The following is a 22,122-nucleotide window of genomic DNA, read 5'->3' as shown; positions in this document are numbered from 1 at the left end:
TTTGCAGCTCCAGGAACTACTGGAAGTGGGAAGCAATGCTAGAATTGGGATAAAGCACACTGACTCATTACTCCTTTTTGTTACTATTAGGCATCAGAGATACATGTTTTGTTGATTTTAGTTATACAAATGAGATAAACTTGAATATGAATACATTGGCTTCCTTGTTCAAGTAGCTACCTCTTGGATGAAATAGGTATTTAATGAAACTTCTTTGGAGAATAACATGATACTGCCAACAAGGCTATTTTAGAAACAAAAATTACATTGAATTCTAATTAACTCCTAAAGTGATCATCTTCAATGGATATTGGAGTGATTTCTCAATGTAAATCTCATTAATATCTAATGCTTCTGCAGTTTTACTTTGTAGAAGTATGTCAAATTTGATAATTGATGATATTTTTCTTGAGGCTAATATATTATCCTTTGGTGCCATGAGTGGATGAAGAAACTTTCAGAAGGCTAAACTAGTGGATACAAGAAACTTAAGCAAATTATTATGCCACATGGGTGTGAGAGATAATGAATATTATCTCCTAGGTATCAGCAAACAGATATCCAAGGTGATCAATTTAGGACACTTCCACTGAAGGGACGTGAAGTGTATGTTCAACTGAAGTGTCATCGTAATTGTGTGCCTTCACAGTTATTGGGCAAGTTAAAGAGCATGATGAATGTTTGTAGTATAATGGTGTAAATCCTTCTGATTTCTTGCTAGAAAGACCTGCGGGATCACGTACCACCTGCTTTGACATTGATTCTCAGGTGTGTGAGTTACTCCTCTGATTTGTCCTCATCACTCGGCATAGCCACATTGATATTGACATGATTTTATTTTAGTTTATATGTGTCACAAATCATACCATGTTTGAAATTGTAAGGGTATATTTTGTGAAGCCTGTATTCCTTTTTTCTCAGTGTATTTCTGTCATGTTCCAGTCTCCAGACAAAAAGTAGAAAACATCAAAGCCTACACTAGTACAGGCAAGAAGATAACAGCTTGATGTAACACTGCATGAATGTATGGATAAATTTATCATATGTACATATGAGTGATTATGTATCCCTTTTGCTTTTCAGTGTCTTCTCAGAAAGAGCCAGCTGAGAAGGTAATTAAAGTCTCATTTATATGTTGAACTATTAACTGTATAGCCTATGAAACCTACTTCATGTATTGCTTATTTTGTTTCAAATCCCATTCAGGCTACCAGTGATGAGAATGATTCTGTTTTGAATATAGCCACAGAGGTAGAGGATGGACAACAATCTGGGACAGGTAATTTTGCAAAACACATTTAATGTCATGTTCAGTCAAAATAGAAACGAACTTCTCTTCCCCGAATAAATCAGCGGGGGCGGGGGCTGGGGCCCGTCGAAGCTGCACATTCTGATTCAGCAGGCCTGAGATTGTTCATTTGTAATAAATTCTTGGGTGACGTTAATGCTGCTGGTCTGGAACATGATCTTCGCAGTAAGATTATAGACTTCCCCACATTGAAATTGGAAAGAAGAAATATGGAGAGCAGTTCAAGACATAAGGGGCTCAGGGAAAGGCATAATTTTGCTTTAATTCTACAGCATGTTTTCACCAAGGGTGGAAGGAGAAAGAGAGGAAGTATAGGTTTTACAGACGTCACATCGTACTGCTAAAAAAAGGCAGAAAACTGATCATAATAACCCATAGAATAACTGTAGAATGAGAACTAGGGAGACCCCTGATGTAGCAATTATTTTCCCAAGGAAGACGGATTGTGAAGCAGGATGGAGGGAAAAGAAGAAGTTGTTTATATAATTTGGGGGTTTCTGCTGTGGAAACCTGAGTGAACTCAGTTCAGATGCGTTTGGAATATCTGCATAAAAAATATTTTATTTTGGCAGCTCCAGGAACTACTGGAAGCAGGAAACAATGCTAGGATTGGGATAAAGCGCAATGACTCATTACTCTTCTTTGTTACTAGGAGGCATCAGAGATACATGTTTTGTTGATTTTAGTAATAGAAGTGAGATAAATTTGAATATGAATACATTGGCTTCCTTGTTCAAGGAGCTACCACTTGCATAAAATAGCTGTTTAATGAAACTTCTTTGGAGAATAACATGATACTCCCAACAAGGCTATTTTAGATACAAAATTATGTTGAATTCTAATTAACTCCTAAAGTGATCATTTTCAGTGAATATTGGAGTGATTTCTGAATGTAAAACTCATTAATACCTAATGCTTGTAGCAGTTTTACTTTGTAGAAGTATGTCAAAATTGATAATTGATGATATTTTTCTTGTGGCCAATATATTATCCTTTGGTGCCATGAGTGGATGAAGAAACTTTCAGGAGGCTAAACTAGTGGATAAAAGAAACTTAGGCAAATTATTACACCAGATGGGTGTGAGAGATAATGAATATTATCTCTTAGGTATCAGCAAACAGATATCCAAGGTGATCAATTTAGCACACTTCCACTGAAGTGATGTGAAGTGTACGTTCAACTGAAGTGTCATTGTAATTGTGTGCCTTCTCAGTTATTGGGCAAGTTAAAGAGCATGATGAATGTTTGTAGTATAATAGTGTAGGTCCTTTTGATTTCTTAGATGAAAGACATGTGGGATCATGTAGCACCTGCTCTGACGTTGATTCTCAGGTGTTTGAGTTGCTCCTCTGATTTTAAATCATATTTGTCCTCATCAATCGACATATCCACATTGATATTGACACGGTTTGATTTTAGTTTTCGACATACGAGAAATCATACCATGTTTGAAATTGTAAGGGTATATTTCCTGGAGCCAGTATTCCCTTTTATCAATGTATTTCTGTCATGTTCCAGTCCCAAGACACAAAGTAGAAGACATCAGAGCCTACACTAGTACAGGCAGAAGGATACAGCTTGATGTTAACACTTTGTGAATGTATGGATAACTTTATCATATTTATATATGAGTGATTATGTGTCCCTTTTGTTTTTCAGTGTCTTCTCAGAAACCACCAGCCTTGAAGGTAACTAAACTCTCATTTATATTGTGAACTTTTAAATTTATAATCTATGAAACATACTTCATTGATTTATTTATTACTTATTTTGTTTCAAATTCCATTCAGGCTACAAGTGATGAGAAAGATTCTGTTTCAAATATAGGCACGCAAATAAAGGATGGAGAAAAATCTGGGACAGGTAATTTTGCAAAACACGTTTAATGTCATGTTCAATCCAGATAGAAAAGAACTTCTCTTCCCCACATGAATCAGCGGGAATGGGGGGTGTGGGGGAGGCTCACTGAAGCTTCATATTCTGATTCAGCCGGCCTGAGATTCTTCATTTGTAGTAAGTTCTTGGGTGACACTAATGCTGCTGGTCTGGAACATGATCTTCGCAGTAAGACTATAGACTTCCCCACATTGAAATTGGGAAGAAGAAATATGGAGAGCAGTTCAAGACATAAGGGGCTCTGGGGCACAGCATAATTTTGCTTTAATTCTACAGCATGGTTTCACTAAGGCTGGAAGGAGAAAGAGAGGAAGTATAGATTTTATAGATGTCACATCATACTTCTAAAAAAAAAAGATGGAAAACTGATAGTAAAAACCCATAGACAGTATAGAACGAGAACTAACAAGACCTCTGATGTAGCCATTATTTTCCCAAGGAAGACGGATTGTGAGACAGGAAGGCGGGAAAAGAGGAAGTCATTTATGTAATTTTGGGGTTTCTACTGAGGAAACCTGAGTGAACTCACTTTAGATGCATTTGGAATATTTGGATAAAAAAATATTTGATTTTGTCAGCTCCAGGAACTACTTGAAGCAGGAAGCAATGTTAGAATTCGGATAAAGCACACTGACTCATTACTCCTTTTTGTTACTATTAGGCATCAGAGATACATGTTTTGTTGATTTCAGTTATAAAAATGAGATAAACTTGAATATGAATACATTGGCTTCCTTGTTCAAGTAGCTACCTCTTGGATAAAATAGCTGTTTAAAGAAACTTCTTTGGAGAATAACATGATACTCCCAACAAGGCTATTTTAGAAACAAAAATTATGTTGAATTCTAATTAACCCCTAAAGTGTTCATCTTCAATGAATATTGGAGTGATTTCTGAGTGTGAAACTCGTTAATATCTAATGCTTGTAGCAGTTTTACTTTGTAGAAGTATGTCAAAATTGGTAATTGATGATATTTTTCTTGAGGCTAATGTATGATCCTTTGGTGCCATGAGTGGATGAAGAAACTTTCAGGAGGCTAAACTAGTGGATACAAGAAACTTAAGCAAATTATTACACCACATGGGTGTGAGAGATAATGAATATTATCTCCTAGGTATCAGCAAACAGATATCCAAGGTGATCAATGTAGGACACTTCCACTGAAGAGACGTGAAGTGTATGTTCAACTGAAGTGCCATCATAATTGTGTGCCTTCTCAGTTATTGGGCAAGTTAAACAGCATGATGAATGTTTGTAGTATAATGGTGTAAATCCTTCTGATTTCTTGCAAGAAAGACATGCAGGATCACGTACCACCTGCTTTGACATTGATTCTCAGGTGTGTGAGTTACTCCTCTGATTTGTCCTCATCACTCGGCATAGCCACATTGATATTGACACGGTTTTATTTTAGTTTTAGACGTATCACAAATCATACCATGTTTGAAATTGTAAGGGTATATTTTGTGAAGCCTGTATTCCTTTTTTCTCAGTGTATTTCTGCCATGTTCCAGTCTCCAGACAAAAAGTAGAAAACATCAAATCCTACACTAGTACAGGCAAGAAGATAACCACTTGATGCTAACACTGCATGAATGTATGGATAAATTTATCATATGTACATATGAGTGATTATGTATCCCTTTTGCGTTTCAGTGTCTTCTCAGAAAGAACCAGCTGAGAAGGTAATTAAAGTCTCATTTATATGTTGAACTATTAACTTATAGTCTATGAAACCTACTTCATGTATTGCTTATTTTGTTTCAAATTCCATTCAGGCTACCAGTGAGGAGAAATATTCTATTTTGAATATTGCCACAGAAATAAAGGATGGACAACAATCTGGGACAGGTAATTTTGGAAAACACATTTAATGTCATGTTTAGTCAAAATAGAAAAGAACTTCTCCTCCCCGAATAATTCAGTGGAGGCGGGGTGTGGCGCCCGTGGAAGCAGCACATTCTGATTCAGCAGACCTGAGATTCTTCATTTGTAATAAGTTCTCGGGTGACGTCAATGCTGCTGGTCTGGAACATGATCTTCGCAGTAAGATTATAGACTTCCCCACATTGAAATTGGGAAGAAGAAATATGGAGAGAAGTTCAAGACATAAGGGGCTCAAGGAAAGGCATAATTTCGCTTTAATTCTACAGCATGTTTTCACCAAGGGTGGAAGGAGAAAGAGAGGAAGTATAGATTTTACAGACGTCTCATCGTACTGCTAAAAAAAGGCAGAAAACTGATCGTAATAACCCATAGACACTGTAAAATGAGAACTAAGGAGACCCCTGATGTAGCAATTATTTTCCCAAGGAAGACAGATTGTGAGGCAGGAAGGAGGGAAAAGAAGAAGTTTTTTATATAATTTTGGGGTTTCTGCTGAGGAAACCTGAGTGAACTCAGTTCAGATGCATTTGGAATATCTGCATAAAAATATTTTATTTTGGCAGCTCCAGGAACTACTGGAAGCAGGAAACAATGCTAGGATTGGGATAAAGCACAATGACTCATTACTCTCCTTTGTTACTAGGAGGCATCAGAGATACATGTTTTGTTGATTTTAGTAATAGAAGTGAGATAAATTTGAATATGAATACATTGGCTTCCTTGTTCAAGGAGCTACCTCTTGCATAAAGTAGCTGTTTAATGAAACTTCTTTGGAGAATAACATGATACTCCCAACAAGGCTCTTTTAGATACAAAAATTATGTTGAATTCTAATTAACTCCTAAAGTGATCATCTTCAGTGAATATTGGAGTGATTTCTGAGTGTAAAACTCATTAATATCTACTGCTTGTAGCAGTTTTACAACTGTAGAAGTATGTCAAAATTGATAATTGATGATATTTTTCTTGAGGCTAATGTCTTATCCTTTGGTGCCATGAGTGGATGAAGAAAGTTTCCGAAGGCCAAACTAGTGGATACAAGAAACTTAAGCAAATTATTACATCACATAGGTGTGAGAGATAATGAATATTATCTACTAGGTATCAGCAAACAGATATCCAAGGTGATCAATTTAGGACACTTCCACTGAAGTGATGTGAAGTGTACATTCAACTGAAGTGTCATTGTAATAGTGTGCCTTCTCAGTTATTGGGCAAGTTAAAGAACATGATGAATGTTTGCAGTTTAATGGTGTAGGTCCTTTTGATTTCTAGCATGAAAGACATGTGGGATCATGTAGCACCTGCTTTGACATTGATTCTCAGGTGTATGAGTTGCTCTTCTGATTTTAAATCATATTTGTCCTCATTAACCGACATATCCACATTGATATTGACAAGGTTTTATTTTAGTTTTTGACATACGCTAAATCATACCATGTGTGAAATTGTAAGGGTATATTTCCTGGAGCCAGTATTCCCTTTTATCAGTGTATTTCTGTCATGTTCCAGTCCGAAGACACAAAGTAGAAGTCATCAGAACCTACACTAGTGTAGGCAGAAGGATCCAGCTTGATGCTTACAGTTCATGAATGTATAGATAACTTTATCATATTTATATATGAGTGATTATGTGTCCCTTTTGTGTTTCAGTGTCTTCTCAGAAACCACCAGCCTTGAAGGTAATTAAACTCTCATTTATATTGTGATCTTTTAAATATATAGTCTATGAAACATACTTCATTTATTTATTTATTTATTATTTTTTTCAAATTCTATTCAGGCTACAAGTGACGAGAAAGATTCTGTTTTGAATGTAGCCACACAAATAAAGGATGGAGAAAAATCTGGGACAGGTAATTTTGCAAAACACGTTTAATGTCATGTTCAATCCATATAGAAAAGAACTTCTCTTCCCCGCATAAATCAGCAGGGAGGGCGGAGTGTGGGGTGGGGGTCTCGCTGAAGCTGCACATTCTGATTCAGCAGGCCTGAGATTCTTCATTTGTAGTAAGTTCTTGGGTGACACTAATGCTGCTGGTCTGGAACATGATCTTCGCAGTAAGACTATAGACTTCCCCACATTGAAATTGGGAAGAAGAAATGTGGGGAGCATTTCAAGACATAAGGGGCTCTGGGTCACAGCATAATTTTGCTTTAATTCTACAGCATGGTTTCACTAAGGCTGGAAGGAGAAAGAGAGGAAGTATAGATTTTACAGATGTCACATCGTACTGCTAAAAAAAAGACGGAAAACTGATAGTAATAACCCGTAGACAGTGTAGAACGAGAAATAACAAGACCCCTGATGTAGCCATTATTTTCCCAAGGAAGACGGATTGTGAGTCAGGAAGGTGGGAAAAGAGGAAGTCATTTATGTAATTTTGGGGTTTCTGCTGAGGAAACCTGAGTGAACTCACTTTAGATGCTTTTGGAATATTTGCGTAAAAAATATTTGATTTTTGCAGCTCCAGGAACTACTGGAAGCGGGAAACAATGCTAGAATTGGGATAAAGCACACTGACTCATTACTCCTTTTTGTCACTATTAGGCATCAGAGATACATGTTTTGTTGATTTTAGTTATAAAAATGAGATAAACTTGAATATGAATACCTTGGCTTTCTTGTTCAAGTAGCTACCTCTTGGATAAAATAGCTGTTTAATGAAACTTCTTTGGAGAATAACATGATACTCCCAAATGAGACTATTTTACAAACAAAAATTATGTTGAATTCTTATTAACTCCTAAAGTGATCATCTTCATTGAATATTAGAGTGATTTCTGAATGTAAGACTCATTGATACCTAATGCTTGTAGCAGTTTTACTTTGTAGAAGTATGTCAAAATTGATAATTGATGATATTTTTCTTGAGGATAATATATTATCCTTTGGTGCCATGAGTGGATGAAGAAACTTTCGGGAGGCTAAACTAGTGGATACAAGAAACTTAAGCAAATTATTACACCACATGGGTGTGAGAGATAATGAATATTATCTCCTAGGTATCAGCAAACAGATATCCAAGGTGATCAATGTAGGACACTTCCACTGCAGAGATGTGAAATGTACATTCAACTGAAGTGTCATCGTAATTGTGAGCCTTCTCAGTTAATGGGAAAGTTAAAGAGCATGATGAATGTTTGTAGTATAATGATGTAAATCCTTTTGATTTCTTTCATGAAGGACATGTGGGATCATGCAGTACCTTCTTTGACATTGATTCTCACTTGTATGGGTTGGTCCTCTGATGTTAAATCATACTTGTCCTCATCAATCGACATATCCACATTGATATTGACATGGTTTTATTTTAGTTTTAGACATATGACAAATAATACCGTGTTTGAAATCGCAAGGGTATATTTCCTGGAGCCAGTATTCCCTTTTATCAGTGTATTTCTGTCATGTTCCAGTCCCAAGACACAAAGTAGAAGACATCAGAGCCTAAACTAGTACAGGCAGAAGGATACAGCTTGATGCTAACAGTGCGTGAATGTATGGATAACTTTATCATATTTATATATGAGTGATTATGTGTCCCTTTTATTTTTCAGTGTCTTCTCACAAACCACCAGCCTTGAAGGTAATTAAACTCTCATTTATATTGTGAACTTTTAAATATATAGTCTATGAAACATACTTCATTTATTTATTCATTTATTATTTTGTTTCAAATTCCATTCAGGTTACAAGTGATGAGAAAGATTCTGTTTCAAATATAGGCACACAAATAAAGTATGGAGAAAAAGCTGGGACAGGTAATTTTGCAAAACACGTTTAATGTCATGTTCAATCCAGATAGAAAAGAACTTCTCTCCCCCGCAAAATCAGCGGGGAGGCTGGTTGTGGGGGGGAGGCTAGCAGAAGCTGCATACCTGAGATTCTTCATTTGTAGTAAGTTCTTGGGTAACACTAATGCTGCTGGTCTGGAACATGTTCTTCGCAGTAAGACGTCCCCACATTGAAATTGGGAAGAAGAAATGTGGAGAGCAGTTCAAGACATAAGGGGCTCTGGGGCACAGCAAAATTTTGCTTTAATTCTACAGCATGGTTTCACTAAGGCTGGAAGGAGAAAGAGAGGAGGTATAGATTTTATAGATGTCACATCGTACTGCTAAAATAAAAAGACAGAAAACTGATAGTAATAACCCATAGACAGTGTAGAACGAGAACTAACAAGACCCCTGATGTAGCCATTATTTTCCCAAGGAAGACGGATTGTAAGGCAGGAGGCGGGAAAAGAGGAAGTCATTTATATAATTTTGGGGTTTCTGCTGAGGAAACCTGAGTGAACTCACTTTAGATGCATTTGGAATATTTGCATAAAAAATATTTGATTTTTGCAGCTCCAGGAACTACTGGAAGCGGGAAACAATGCTAGAATCGGGATAAAGCACACTGACTCATTACTCCTTTTTGTTACTATTAGGCATCAGAGATACATGTTTTGTTGATTTTAGTTATAAAAATGAGATAAACTTGAATATGAATACATTGGCTTCCTTGTTCAAGTAGCTACCTCTTGGATAAAATAGCTGTTTAATGAAACTTCTTTGGAGAATAACATGATACTCCCAACAAGGCTATTTTAGAAACAAAAATTATGTTGAATTCTAATTAACTCCTAAAGTGATCATCTTCAATGGATATTGGAGTGATTTCTGAATGTGAAACTCATTGATACCTAATGCTTCTAGCAGTTTTACTTCTACAAAGTATGTCAAAATTGATAATTGATGATATTTTTCTTGAGGCTAATGTATGATCCTTTGGTGCCATGAGTGGATGAAGAAATTTTCGGGAGGCCAAACTAGTGGATACAAGAAACTTAAGCAAATTATTACACCACATGGGTGTGAGAGATAATGAATATTATCTCCTAGGTATCAGCAATCAGATATCCAAAGTGATCAATTTAGGACACTTCCACTGAAGAGACGTGAAGTGTATGTTCAACTGAGGTGTCATCCTAATTGTGTGCCTTCTCAGTTATTGGGCAAGTTAAAGAGCATGACGAATGTTTGTAGTATAATGGTGTAAATCCTTCTGATTTCTTGCAAGAAAGACATGCGGGATCACGTACCACTTGCTTTGACATTGATTCTCAGGTGTGTGAGTTACTCTTCTGATTTGTCCTCGTCACTTGGCATATCCATATTGATATTGACATGGTTTCATTTTAGTTTTAGATGTATCACAAATCATACCATGTTTGAAATTGTAAGGGTATATTTTGTGAAGCCTCTATTCCTTTTTTCTCAGTGTATTTCTGTCATGTTCCAGTCTCCAGACAAAAAGTAGAAAACATCAAATCCTACACTAGTACAGGCAAGAAGATAACAGCTTGATGCTAACACTGCATGGATGTATGGATAAATTTATCATATGTACATATGAGTGATTATGTATCCCTTTTGCTTTTCAGTGTCTTCTCAGAAAGAACCAGCTGAGAAGGTAATTAAAGTCTCATTTATATGTTGAACTATTAACTTATAGTCTATGAAACCTACTTCATGTATTGCTTATTTTGTTTCAAATCCCATTCAGGCTACCAGTGATGAGAAACATTCTGTTTCGAATATAGCCACATAAATAAAGGATGGACAACAATCTGGGACAGGTAATTTTGCAAAACACTTTTAATGTCATGTTCATTCAAAATAGAAAAGTACTCTTCCTGGAATAAATCAGCCGGGGCGGGGGGAAGGGCTAGTCGAAGTGCACATTCTGATTCAGCAGGCCTGAGATTCTTCATTTGTGATAAGTTCTTGGGTGACGTTAATGCTGCTGGTCTGGGACATGATCTTTGCAGTAAGATTATAGGATTCTCCACATTGAAATGGGGAAGAAGAAACGTTGGAGAGCTATTAAAAACATAAGGAGTCAGTGGACAGCATAATTTTGCTTTAATTCTACAGCATGTTTTCACCAAGGGTGTAAGGAGAAAGAGATGAGATATAGATTTTACAGACGTCACATCGTATTGCTAAATACAGAAGGAGAAATGATTTTAATAACCCATAAACACTGTAGAACGAGAACTAAGGAGACCACTGATGTAGCAATGACTTTCCTCAAGGAAGAGCATTGTCAGGCAGGAAGGAGGGAAAATAAGAATTTATTTGTGTAATTTTGGGGTTTCTTCTGAGGAAACCTGAGTTCAGTTTCATATTTGAACATTTTCCTAAAGGAAGCTTTGATTTGGGCTGCGTTAGGAACCAGTGGAAGCAGGAAGGAGAACTAGAACTGGGATAAACCACAGTGACTCGTTACTCCTCTTTGTTACTGTTGGGCATAAGAAATATACGTTTTGTTGATATTAGTTATTCAAATGAGATAAACATGAATATGCATATATTGGCTTTGCTTTTCAATTGGCTAACTTTTGGATAAAAATTTACCTTATACAAAAATTAATTCAAGATGGATTAAAGACTTAAATGTTAGACCTAAAACCATAAAAACCCTAAGAGAAAATCTAGGAAATACCATTCAGGACATAGGCATGGGCAAGGACTTCATGTCTAAAACACAAAAAGCAATGGCCACAAAAGCCAAAATTGACAAGTGGGATCTAATTAAACTAAAGAGCTTCTGCACAGCAAAAGAAACTACCATCAGAGTGAACAGACAACCTAAAACATAGGAGAAAATTTTTGCAACCTACTCATCTGACAGAGGGCTAATCACCGGAATCTACGATGAACTCAAACAAATTTACAAGAAATAAAACAACCCCATCAAAAAGTGGGCGAAGGACATGAACAGACACTTCTCCAAAGAAAACATTTGTGCAGCCAAAAAACACATGAAATAATGCTCATGATCACTGGCCATCAGAGAAATGCAAATCAAAACCACCATGAGATATCATCTCACACCAGTTAGAATGGCAGTCATTAAAAAGTCAGGAAACAACAGGTGCTGGAGAGGGTGTGGAGAAATAGGAACACTTTTACACTGTTGGTGGGACTGTAAACTAGTTCAACCATTGTGGAATTCAGTGTGGTGATTCCTCAGGGATCTAGAACTAGGAATACCATTTGACCCAGCCATCCCATTACTGAGTATATACCCAAAGGATTATAAATCATGCTGCTATAAAGACATATGCACGTGTATGTTTATTGCCGCACTATTCACAATAGCAAAGACTTGGAACCAACCCAAATGTCCAACAATGATAGACTGGATTCAGAGAATGTGGCACATATACACCATGGAATACTATGCAGCCATAAAAAATGATGAGTTCATGTCCTTTGTCGGGACATGGATGAAACTGGAAACCATCATTCTCAGTAAACTATCGCAAGGACAAAAAACCAAACACCGCATGTTCTCACTCATAGTTGGGAATTGAACAATGAGAACATATGGACACAGGAAGGGGAACATCACACTCTGGGGACTGTTGTTGGGTGGGTGGAGCGGGGAGCTATAGCATTAGGAGATATACCTAACGCTAAATGACGAGTTAATGGGTGCAGCACACCAACATGGCACATGGATACATATGTAACAAACCTGCACATTATGCACATGTACCCTAAAACTTAAAGTATAATAATAAATTTTTTAAAAAGTTTAATTGAAAAATAAAGAAAATGCGTTAGAGAGTAACATGATATTTTAAACCAGACTATTTTAGAAAGAAAAATAATGGTGAATTCATTAATTGACTTTTAAAATTCTTATTTTCAATGAATATTGGAGTGATTTCCATTGTAAAAGCTTATTCATATCTAATGCTTGTAGCAACTTTATTTTTTATAAGTATGTCAAATTTAATCATTTATTATACTTTTTGATAAGGTTTATGTGTTATACCTTTTTGCATGAGTGGATGAAGAACTTTTCTGTAGCCTAAACTAGAGGACACAACAAATGTAGGCCCATTATTACACCACGTCGGTTTGAGAAATAAAGAATATTATATACAGTGTCATTGTCATTGTGTACCTGCTCAATTAGCAGGCAAGTTAAAGAGCATGATGAATTCTTGTAGTATAATGGTATAAGTCCTTCTGATGTCTTGCATGAAAAACATGCAGTAGCATTTAGTACCTTCTTTGACATTGATTCCTGGGTGTATGAGTTGCTCCTCTCATTTTAGATCACATTTATTTTCAACATTTGGCATATCCACATTGATATTGACACTGTTTATTTCAGTAATACACACATGATGCATAATACCTCTGTTATTTCTGACTGTATATTTTCTGGACGCCTGTATTCCTATTTTCTTCATTGTATTTCCTCATGTTCTTGTCCCAAAGACACAAACTGTAAAACATCAAATCCTACACTAGTGCAGGCAGGAGGATACAGCTTGATGCTAACACTGCATGAATGTACGGATAACTTTATCATATTTACATATGATGGATTATATATTTATTTTGCTTTTCAGTGTCTCCTCAGAAACAATCGGCATGGAAAGTACTTACTCTTTCATTTATATTTTGAATTATTTACTGCATAGCATATGAAATATGTATTATGTATTGACTATTTTGTTTCTCTTTACATTCAGGGTATATTTAAAAAGAAAGTTTCTGTTTTGAATATTGCCAGAAGAATAATGGGTGGTCGGAAATCTGGAACAGGTAATTTGGCAATACACATTTAATGTCATGTGCACTCAAGACAGAAGAGAACGTCCCACCCCTGAATAGATCAGTGGGTTGTCATTGAAAATGCACTTCCTGATTCAGCAGGCCTGATGTTGTGCATTTCTAGTAAGTTCTCAGGTGATGCTGATGCTGTTGGTCCTTGGCCATGATCTTAGTAACAAGATTATAGAGTTCCCTACATTGAATTTGGATAGAAGAACCACTGGAAAACAGTTCAAGACATAAGAGGATCGGGGGACAGCATAATTTTGCTCTTATTTCAGAGCATGTTTGTATGGAGAGTGGAAGGAGAAAGAGAAGAAGTAATAGAAATTATAGATGTCAGATGGTACTGCTAAAACCAGAGGGAGGAAGTTGTCATAATAACCCATAAACACTGAAGAATGAGAAACAAAGTAGTAATTATTTTCATCAAGAAAGAGGGATTGCAAGGCAAGAAAGAGGGGAAGGAAGAAGTTACTTTGGTAATTTTGGGGTTTCCGCTGAGGAAACCTGAGTGAACTCACTTCAGATGCATTTAGAATGTTTGCATACCAGAAGATTTGATTTCTGACTGCTCCGATGCCTACTGAAATCAGGAAGGAGTGCTAGAGTTGGGATAAACCACAGTGCCTCATTCCTGTTTATTAGTATCAGACATCGAACATATATTTTTTATTAGTTATTCAAATGAGTTAAAATTTAATATGAATATATTAGCTTTTTTCCATAGTGCTGGTTTTTTCATTAAAATAGCTATTTAGTGAAAATTCTTTATAATACAATGAGATTCCAGAGCAGACTAATTTTGCAGACAAAAATAACATTAAATGGATTAATTGAATCCTAAAATGGTTACTTTCAATGAATATTGGACTGATTTCCAAATGTATAAGTTTATTAATATCTAATGCCTGGAGCAATTCCATTTTGTATAAGTATGTATAATATATTATACTTTTTGGTGGGGTTTATATATTATACCTTCTTGCCATTAGTGGATGAAGAAAATTTCTGAAGGCTAAACTAGAGGATACAAGAAATGTAGGCAGATTATTACACCACATGGGCATGATAAATAATGAATATAATCTACTAGGATTCACCAACCATATATCCAAGCAGATCAATTCAGGACACTTACACTGAAGAGACGTGAAGTGTATGTTCAAATGAAGTGTCATTGTAATTGTGTGCCTTCTCAGTTATCAGACAAGTTAAAGAGCATGATGAATATTTGTGTTATAATGGTATAAATCCTTCTGATGTCTTGCATGAAAGTCATGCGGTCACAGTTAGCACCAGCTTTTACACTTGTTTCTAGGGTTATGATTTGCTCCTCTGATTTTAGATCACATTTCTCCTTGTTAATCAGCATATCCACATTGATATTAACACTTTTTTTTAAGCAATAGATGTGGTGCATAATCTCACTTTTTAACTTGTAGCTGAATGTTTTTTGAAGACTGTATTCCTATTTTTCTTCATTGCATTTCTATCATGTTACTGTCCCAAAGAAACAAACTAGAAAAACATGAAACCCTACACTAATACAGGCGAGAGTATTCAGTTTGATGCTAACACTCGATGAATGTATGGTTGGCCTTACCATATTTACATATGATAGATTATATATTTCTCTTGCTTGTTAGAGTATCCTGAGAATCTGCCCACCTTGAAGGTAATTACTCTTACATTTATATTTTTAATTATTAACTGCATTTCCTATACCAATATACATCATGTGCTAATCATTTTGTTTTAAAACCCATTCAGGCTACAATTGAAAATAAAGATTCTGTTCTGAATACAGCCACCAAAATGAAGGATGTACAAACATCCACACCAGGTAAACTTTCCATTGTAGATTTAACTCTGGAAAGAAGTACATTAATCCATCTGTAATGCTCATAGTCTTTCTATTCTCAATTATTTCACTTTTTATGTTTTATTTCAGGATTTCATCTAAATAATGCAGCTGTTAACATTTTTATTTATGTTTTCAAAAATGGGATTTACATGCATAAGGAAAATATATTTTTAAAACATAAGGTTTTTGTTTTTTTTTTATTTGGAGACAGAGCTTTGCTCTTGTTGCCCAGGCTGGAGTGCAATGGCTCAATTGTAGCTCACCACAAACTCTGCCTTCCTGGTTCAAGCAGTTCTCCTGCCTCAGCCTCCCGATTAGCTGGGATTACAGGCATGCACCACCATGACCAGCTAATTTTGCATTTTTAGTAGAGACAGGGTTTCTCCCTGTTGGTCAGGCTGGTCTTGAACTCCCGACCTCAGGTGATCCTCCCAAAGTGCTGGGATTACAGGCATGAACCACTGTGCTTGGCCTAAAAATATAAGGTTTTATTCAGATGTTTCTACTTTTACATTTTGATACTCTGAAGTTTCCAATTTGGAATTTCAATAGTTTTTAGCGATTTAAAGAGATCAATTTTGACACTGTAAAATATTTGTGTTGCTTTAAAAGTCAATTCAAATTATGGCCACTTTGGTCTCATATATTGTGAGGCTGGTTTGTTATTAGGGGCATAAAGACTTAGGATTGTTATGTTTTGTTGATTAACTGAACCTTTTACTATTGTGACATGAGCTTTGTTATTTATTGCTGGAATTTTTTTTTTTTTTTTTGGCTATGAAATCTACTTTGGTATTAATACAGCCACTCCTGCTCAGCTGCCTTTGGCAACTGTTAGCATGTATCTTTTTCCATCCTTACAACCAATTTGTGTCTTTACATTTAAAGTGCATTTCTTATAGGCAGCCTGTAGTTGGGTCTTGCTTTCTTGCGGAGCCTGACAGTCTGTATTATAGTTGAGGTTCTTAGACAAGTGTGATTTATAATGTGATTATTGATACAGTTATGTTTGTCTAGTAGCTGTTTGATTGCTATTAGTCCCAACTGTTCTTTGTTCCCTTTCTTTTCCTGCTTTCTTTTAGATTAGTCAACTGTTTTTTATGATTCAATTTTATATATATTTTTGGGTTTATTAATGATAACTGTTTTGCTATCTTAGTGTTTAGGATTTTTAGTATATAATTTTAACTTATCACAGTTCACCTTCAGTAATATTATACATCATAGATGGTATAAAAATGACAATGATACATTTTCATTTTTTTCTGTCCCAGACCCTTCCTGAATCTGTGGGACTGTGGTTTGTGTTAAGGGTTAGAATATTTTTGGCCATTTTTTCTTTAATTTTTTTTCTGTCTCTTCTTTTTTATTTGGGGAGTTATCTGTTAGCTGCTTGAAAGTTTCTTGCAGTTTATCGTGTCAAATTTAGGAATTTTTCCTTTGTTATCTGTAATTTGTGTTTATTTCCATCCACTATAGTTTTTACTTCTGACAGTGTAATTTGCATCTCTGCAAGTATGGTTTATTTTATTTTTTTTAAAAAACCTTCCCTGCTTCCACTTATTGACTGGAGTTTTATTTGGAGTACAGAGATTTACTTATAATCTTTCCATTCTTGCTTTTATATTTGGGGTAATTCCTCACTCCTGAGGCAAGACCTTTCTGAATATTCATTGTCCTGTGAAGCATGTGGTATTTTGGCCTGGCTCATGGGAATGGACCCTCTTCCAGTCATTGTGTGAACCCCAGACATAGTTTCTGCTAATTTTCTTTAACCGTTTTTTAAATTTTATTTTCCATTATTTTTAGGAAGTTTCCTAGCACACAAGCACTTTTCATTACTCCACTAAATACCCAAGAGGGAATCTCTGCACATCTCCAGGATTTGTTTCCTGTACTGCTTTTTTATCTCCAGTTTTCTGTCCTGTGATCTCTATCTGCTTTAGTTTTACTAGCCTCTCAGCTTCATCACCCTAGCTGTATGTCAGATTTTCTCCCTTTGTCATGGCCTCGAACCTCTGTCAAAACTCTGTCAAAAGAGCTGGGACATTTGTAAGGCCTGCTATATTAGTTTTCTGTCTTTCAGTGATCACCTACCATCTTCATTGCCTGAAGTCCACTGTGTTGAAAATCATTGTTTAATGTATGTTGTCTGTTTTGTTTTTTATTCATTCAGATAAGATGAAAAATCAGTATCTGTTATTCCATCAGAGCTAGTAACAGATTGCAGCAGAGCTTCAGCACAGCACATGCTGCAAACTGGCCAGAGTGCTTTGCTTTCCTCTTTGCTTAACTGCTTCTTTCTCATCCTTCATTTCTCAGTGTAGCATCTCTTCCTCAGGGAAATCTTCCCTGGGTGAAGTATAGATCAAATTATCTTATACAATCATATAACTATGTTTTTTTTTTTAAAGGACCTATCTGAGTTTATAACTGTCACCTTTTTATCTTGGTTCTTCACTATACTTTAAGCTAAAACAATAGCAGAGGTGTTGTCTTATCTGCAGAGCTTATTATAATATCTTCCACCTTGTAGGCACTCAATATGTACATACTTGTTCAGTGTATGGATGAATACATGTTAAAAATGCACAGTCCTTTATATCCAAAAATCTACTCATGTATTTTATCTCTATTTTGTTTTTTCCCAGTTACAGATTGTGTTCACCTATTGAAAATTAAAAATACATCTTGTTTATGTAAAAGATCAATAGAACTTAAGGATAATCACTGTGAGCAACTTAGAGTAAAAATTCAAAAAATGAAAAATAAGGCTAGTATACTACAAAAGAGACTATCTCAAAAAGAAGAAATAAAATCACAGTTAGAGCATGAAGCACTTGAATTGGAAAAAGAACTTTGTAGTTTGAGGTATGACCTAGTTTTAAATAAATGTTTGACCTATTTATTTTATATTAAAGACATATAAGGACAAGTTTTGTAATTGCGAACTTTCTTGGATTTAACAGGGAAGAAAGCTTCTTAATCTTATGGAGTGTGAAATTATTGGATATAATATCACAAGTTCTTGATTGTGAATACTTCTCTAATAATTAAATGCATATTCTTTTAAATCATAGTTTTAATGGCTGTATAGAATTTTATGCTTTGGAAATCTCATTATTTAATTGATGAATTGAATTTTAGGTTTTAAAAAGTTTTTGTAATAATGCTACAAGGAACATCTTTTATATACACATAGTTTTCTACATTTCTAATTATTTACTTTGGATAAATTCTTCTGGTTAAAGTACAGAAACTTTTTTAGATCTGTTTAGATCTTTGATCAATATTTCTAAATTGTTCTTAAGAATGTTTATATTAATTTATAATTCAACCAACAGAGTATAAAACAGATATTTTTCTTTACCCAGAATAATTATTTTAAAAACTATCAGCCAGGTGCAGTGGCTCACGCCTGTAATCCCAGCACTTTGGTAGGCCGAGGTGGGCAGATCATGAGGTCAGGAGTTCGAGACCAGTCTGTCCAACATAGTGAAATGCTGTCTCTACTAAAAATACAAAAAATTAACCAGGTGTGGTAGTTGCAACTGTAATCCCAGCTACTCAGGAGGCTGAGGCAGGAGAATCACATGAACCTGGGAGGCAGAGGTTGCAGTGAGCCGAGATTGCACCATTGCACTCCAGCCCAGTGATAGTACAAGACTCCCTCTCAAAAAAAAAAAAAAAAAAGAAAAGAAAAAATCCAGTTTTATTCTTAATATGCACGGAATAAAAAGTAAAATAGAAAGTGATTACTGATTACCTTATTCAACATTGCTGTCTCTGCTATGTAGATAAAATTAATTCAGTTTTATGCTGAAGACATGTATTATTCTTTATTGTTTAATTAAATATTAGATCTTGTGTTGTTCCAAAACAGATTTTAAAATTGGTTATAAAATACATACTAATCAACAGGATAGACTGAAAGTGTTACCCAAAAAACAATCTTAAAAAGTGTAGGGTAACATATTACATTCTTAACCTAGTCTTGGATTACAGTAATCTGCTGATATATGTTTCATAAAGACATCAAAAATGCTATCTTACAATATAAATTATGTTTAGGGATACTTGCAATGAATGTTTCATGAAGATGAAAATGTATTTCTAGTGAATGTATGAACTTGTTTATAAAAAGTAACTATGTTAATTAACTAAATGATTCATCCTAATTGAGGAGTAATTACTGTGTGAAGAAAAGATAATTTTTATCTTGTAACTTTACTGAATAATTTTCAACATCCTTTTTCATACTATTTGCTAGAGTTACTAGTAACAGAAACTTATGCAGGATGTTCTTTTATCAATACATTTCAACTTATACATGTCCTTTGGATGAGATTGAGGTGAGAAATTAAAAACATGAGAACTAGAAAGAAAAATAGTATTTAAGAACATAGAAACTTTATTAGGATAATAAACCAACGTATGAATGTTTTATTTTCTAATATCAACAAAGAGAGTCAAACTCTGTAAGATATTTGAAGAGATTTATTCTGAGCCAAATATGAGTGACGGTGGCCCCCGACACACCACTCAGGAGGTCCTGAGAACATGTGCCCAAGGTGGTCAGGGCGCAGCTTGGTTTTATTCATTTTAGAGAGGCATGAGACATCAATCAAATACATTTAAGAAATACATTGGTTTGGTTCAGAAAGGCAGGCCAACTCAAAGCTGGGGCTTCCAGGCTATAGGTAAATTTAAACATTTTCTAGTTGAAAATTGGTTGAGTTTATTTGAAGAGCTGGGATTAATGGAAAGAAATGTTCAGGTTAAGATAAATGATTGTGGGGACCAAGTTTTATTGTGCAGAGAAATCTCTCAGCAGACTTCAGAGAGAGCAGGTTGTAAAATGTTTCTTATCGGACCCAAAAGGGTGTCTGGCTCTTAACTGATTATCCCCTGGATCTGCATAGAAAGGAAGGAAAACAAAGGGGAAAGGCAGTTGTCTATAGAATGTGGATTTTTCCCACAAGAGACTTTGCAGGGCAATTTCAAGGTATGGCAAGGAAATATATTTTGGATTAAATGTTTTCTTCCTTGTCTCATAATGTTATGTCAGAGTCAGATTGAAAAGCAAGTCACAATATACAAGGTCAAATAAAACCCATCTGATGAGAATCCATGGTTTGTAGAGCATGACTCCCGGGACCCCTTAGGTAGGAATTTGGGCAAGATAAAAAATTACAGCTTAGTCCTCACTGATAAGATAAATTCTAAGATAATTATATTTACAGATTTGCCATACAGCAAGAAAAAAAGAAAAGAAGAAATGTTGAAGAGTTGCACCAAAAAGTTAGGGAAAAGTTAAGAATAACAAAAGAGCAACGTAGGACAGAAGCCTATGTGACAAAACAAATTAAACTGGCTCTCGAATCAACGGAGGTGGAATTGAAGACAGGAGGAAATAATTCAAATCAGGTAAATTAATGTTTGGTAAAACTTCATATTTCTACTCATTAATATTACTTATAATATCTCTTTCATTTAATGTATATTATTTAGACCTAAACAATCCCCAAATTTTATTTCATCTTAAAAATGAATCATGGTGGGCTGGGCATGGTGGCTCACGCCTGTAATCCCAGCACTTTGGGAGGCCGAGGCAGGCGGATCACAAGGTCAGGAGATCGAGACCATCCTGGCTAACACGGTGAAACCCTGTCTGTACTAAAAATGCAAAAAAAAGTAGCCGGGCATGGTGGCGGGCGCCTGTAGTCTCAGCTACTCAGGAGGCTGAGGCAGGAGAATGGCGTGAACCCAGGAGGTGGAGCTTGCAGTGAGCCGAGATCCCGCCACTGCACTCCAGCCTGGGCAACAGAGTGAGACTCTGTCTCAAAAAAATAAATAAATAAATAAAATAAAATAAAATAAAAAAGAATAATGGCATTTATAGCTACAATTATATAATAAATCTTGAAATATTTTATTTTAGTTCAAAGGCCTTGTGAAAACAATGCTATTGTATAATATATACTTAATGATATTGTAAGTATTTTGTTCCTAGTGACATAGTTCAGCATATTTTCCCCTATTTCATGTTAATTATGTTTCAAATGTTATGGAAAAGAAATAAAAGTTATCACAATAGTAAATAATCTCATGATTTTCTAAAAAGAGCTTTATAAATTTAATTTTCTTGACTTTTGGTGTCTTGAAAAGGAAGATTATTTTTGTATGTATATATCTACCTCACAGAAGTTACTGATTTGTTGGAAGAGCACTAGGAGTAGAGTCAGAAAAGCTGGAAAAAATCCTGCAGCTTGCTTATATTTTTAACCTTTTGCTATAGAATTATAACTAAATGAGTTCATTGATTTGTGTGTGTAAAAGTGCTTAGTACAATGCCTAGACTTATCATTTATCAATAAACGTCATTCTTAAAACTGACCATGACAATATTAGAAAAGTAGAATAGATATTCTAGATATTTTAGATATTTTAGAAAAAGAGAACTTAAAGAATTTGGAAAATGTCATTCATCTGTCCAAATATCTGCGAAGCTAAGGCTCTCACTATAGGGAGAGGTA

The 22,122-nt window shown here is 35.3% G+C and overlaps 1 protein-coding gene across 1 annotated transcript in view; it reads left to right on the top strand.

The window, feature by feature from the left end:
* Positions 1-22,122, top strand: part of LOC129022326 (ankyrin repeat domain-containing protein 36C-like) — a 120,889-nt gene that overhangs the window by 52,322 nt on the left and 46,445 nt on the right. The window contains exons 35-50 of the mRNA XM_054468443.2: positions 1,084-1,112; positions 1,207-1,279; positions 2,970-2,998; positions 3,101-3,173; positions 4,864-4,892; positions 4,986-5,058; positions 6,748-6,776; positions 6,878-6,950; positions 8,653-8,681; positions 8,784-8,856; positions 13,515-13,543; positions 13,638-13,710; positions 15,369-15,397; positions 15,493-15,565; positions 18,238-18,457; positions 20,830-21,013. Coding sequence (XP_054324418.2) covers positions 1,084-1,112; positions 1,207-1,279; positions 2,970-2,998; positions 3,101-3,173; positions 4,864-4,892; positions 4,986-5,058; positions 6,748-6,776; positions 6,878-6,950; positions 8,653-8,681; positions 8,784-8,856; positions 13,515-13,543; positions 13,638-13,710; positions 15,369-15,397; positions 15,493-15,565; positions 18,238-18,457; positions 20,830-21,013 — 1,118 coding nt within the window. The remainder of the gene's footprint in view (positions 1-1,083; positions 1,113-1,206; positions 1,280-2,969; positions 2,999-3,100; positions 3,174-4,863; positions 4,893-4,985; positions 5,059-6,747; positions 6,777-6,877; positions 6,951-8,652; positions 8,682-8,783; positions 8,857-13,514; positions 13,544-13,637; positions 13,711-15,368; positions 15,398-15,492; positions 15,566-18,237; positions 18,458-20,829; positions 21,014-22,122) is intronic.

Source organism: Pongo pygmaeus, chromosome 22 (genome assembly GCF_028885625.2).
Source record: "Pongo pygmaeus isolate AG05252 chromosome 22, NHGRI_mPonPyg2-v2.0_pri, whole genome shotgun sequence".
Taxonomy (NCBI): domain Eukaryota; kingdom Metazoa; phylum Chordata; class Mammalia; order Primates; family Hominidae; genus Pongo; species Pongo pygmaeus.
The sequence above is the reverse complement of the archived record's forward strand: the minus strand, read 5'-3'. Positions and strand labels throughout refer to the sequence as shown.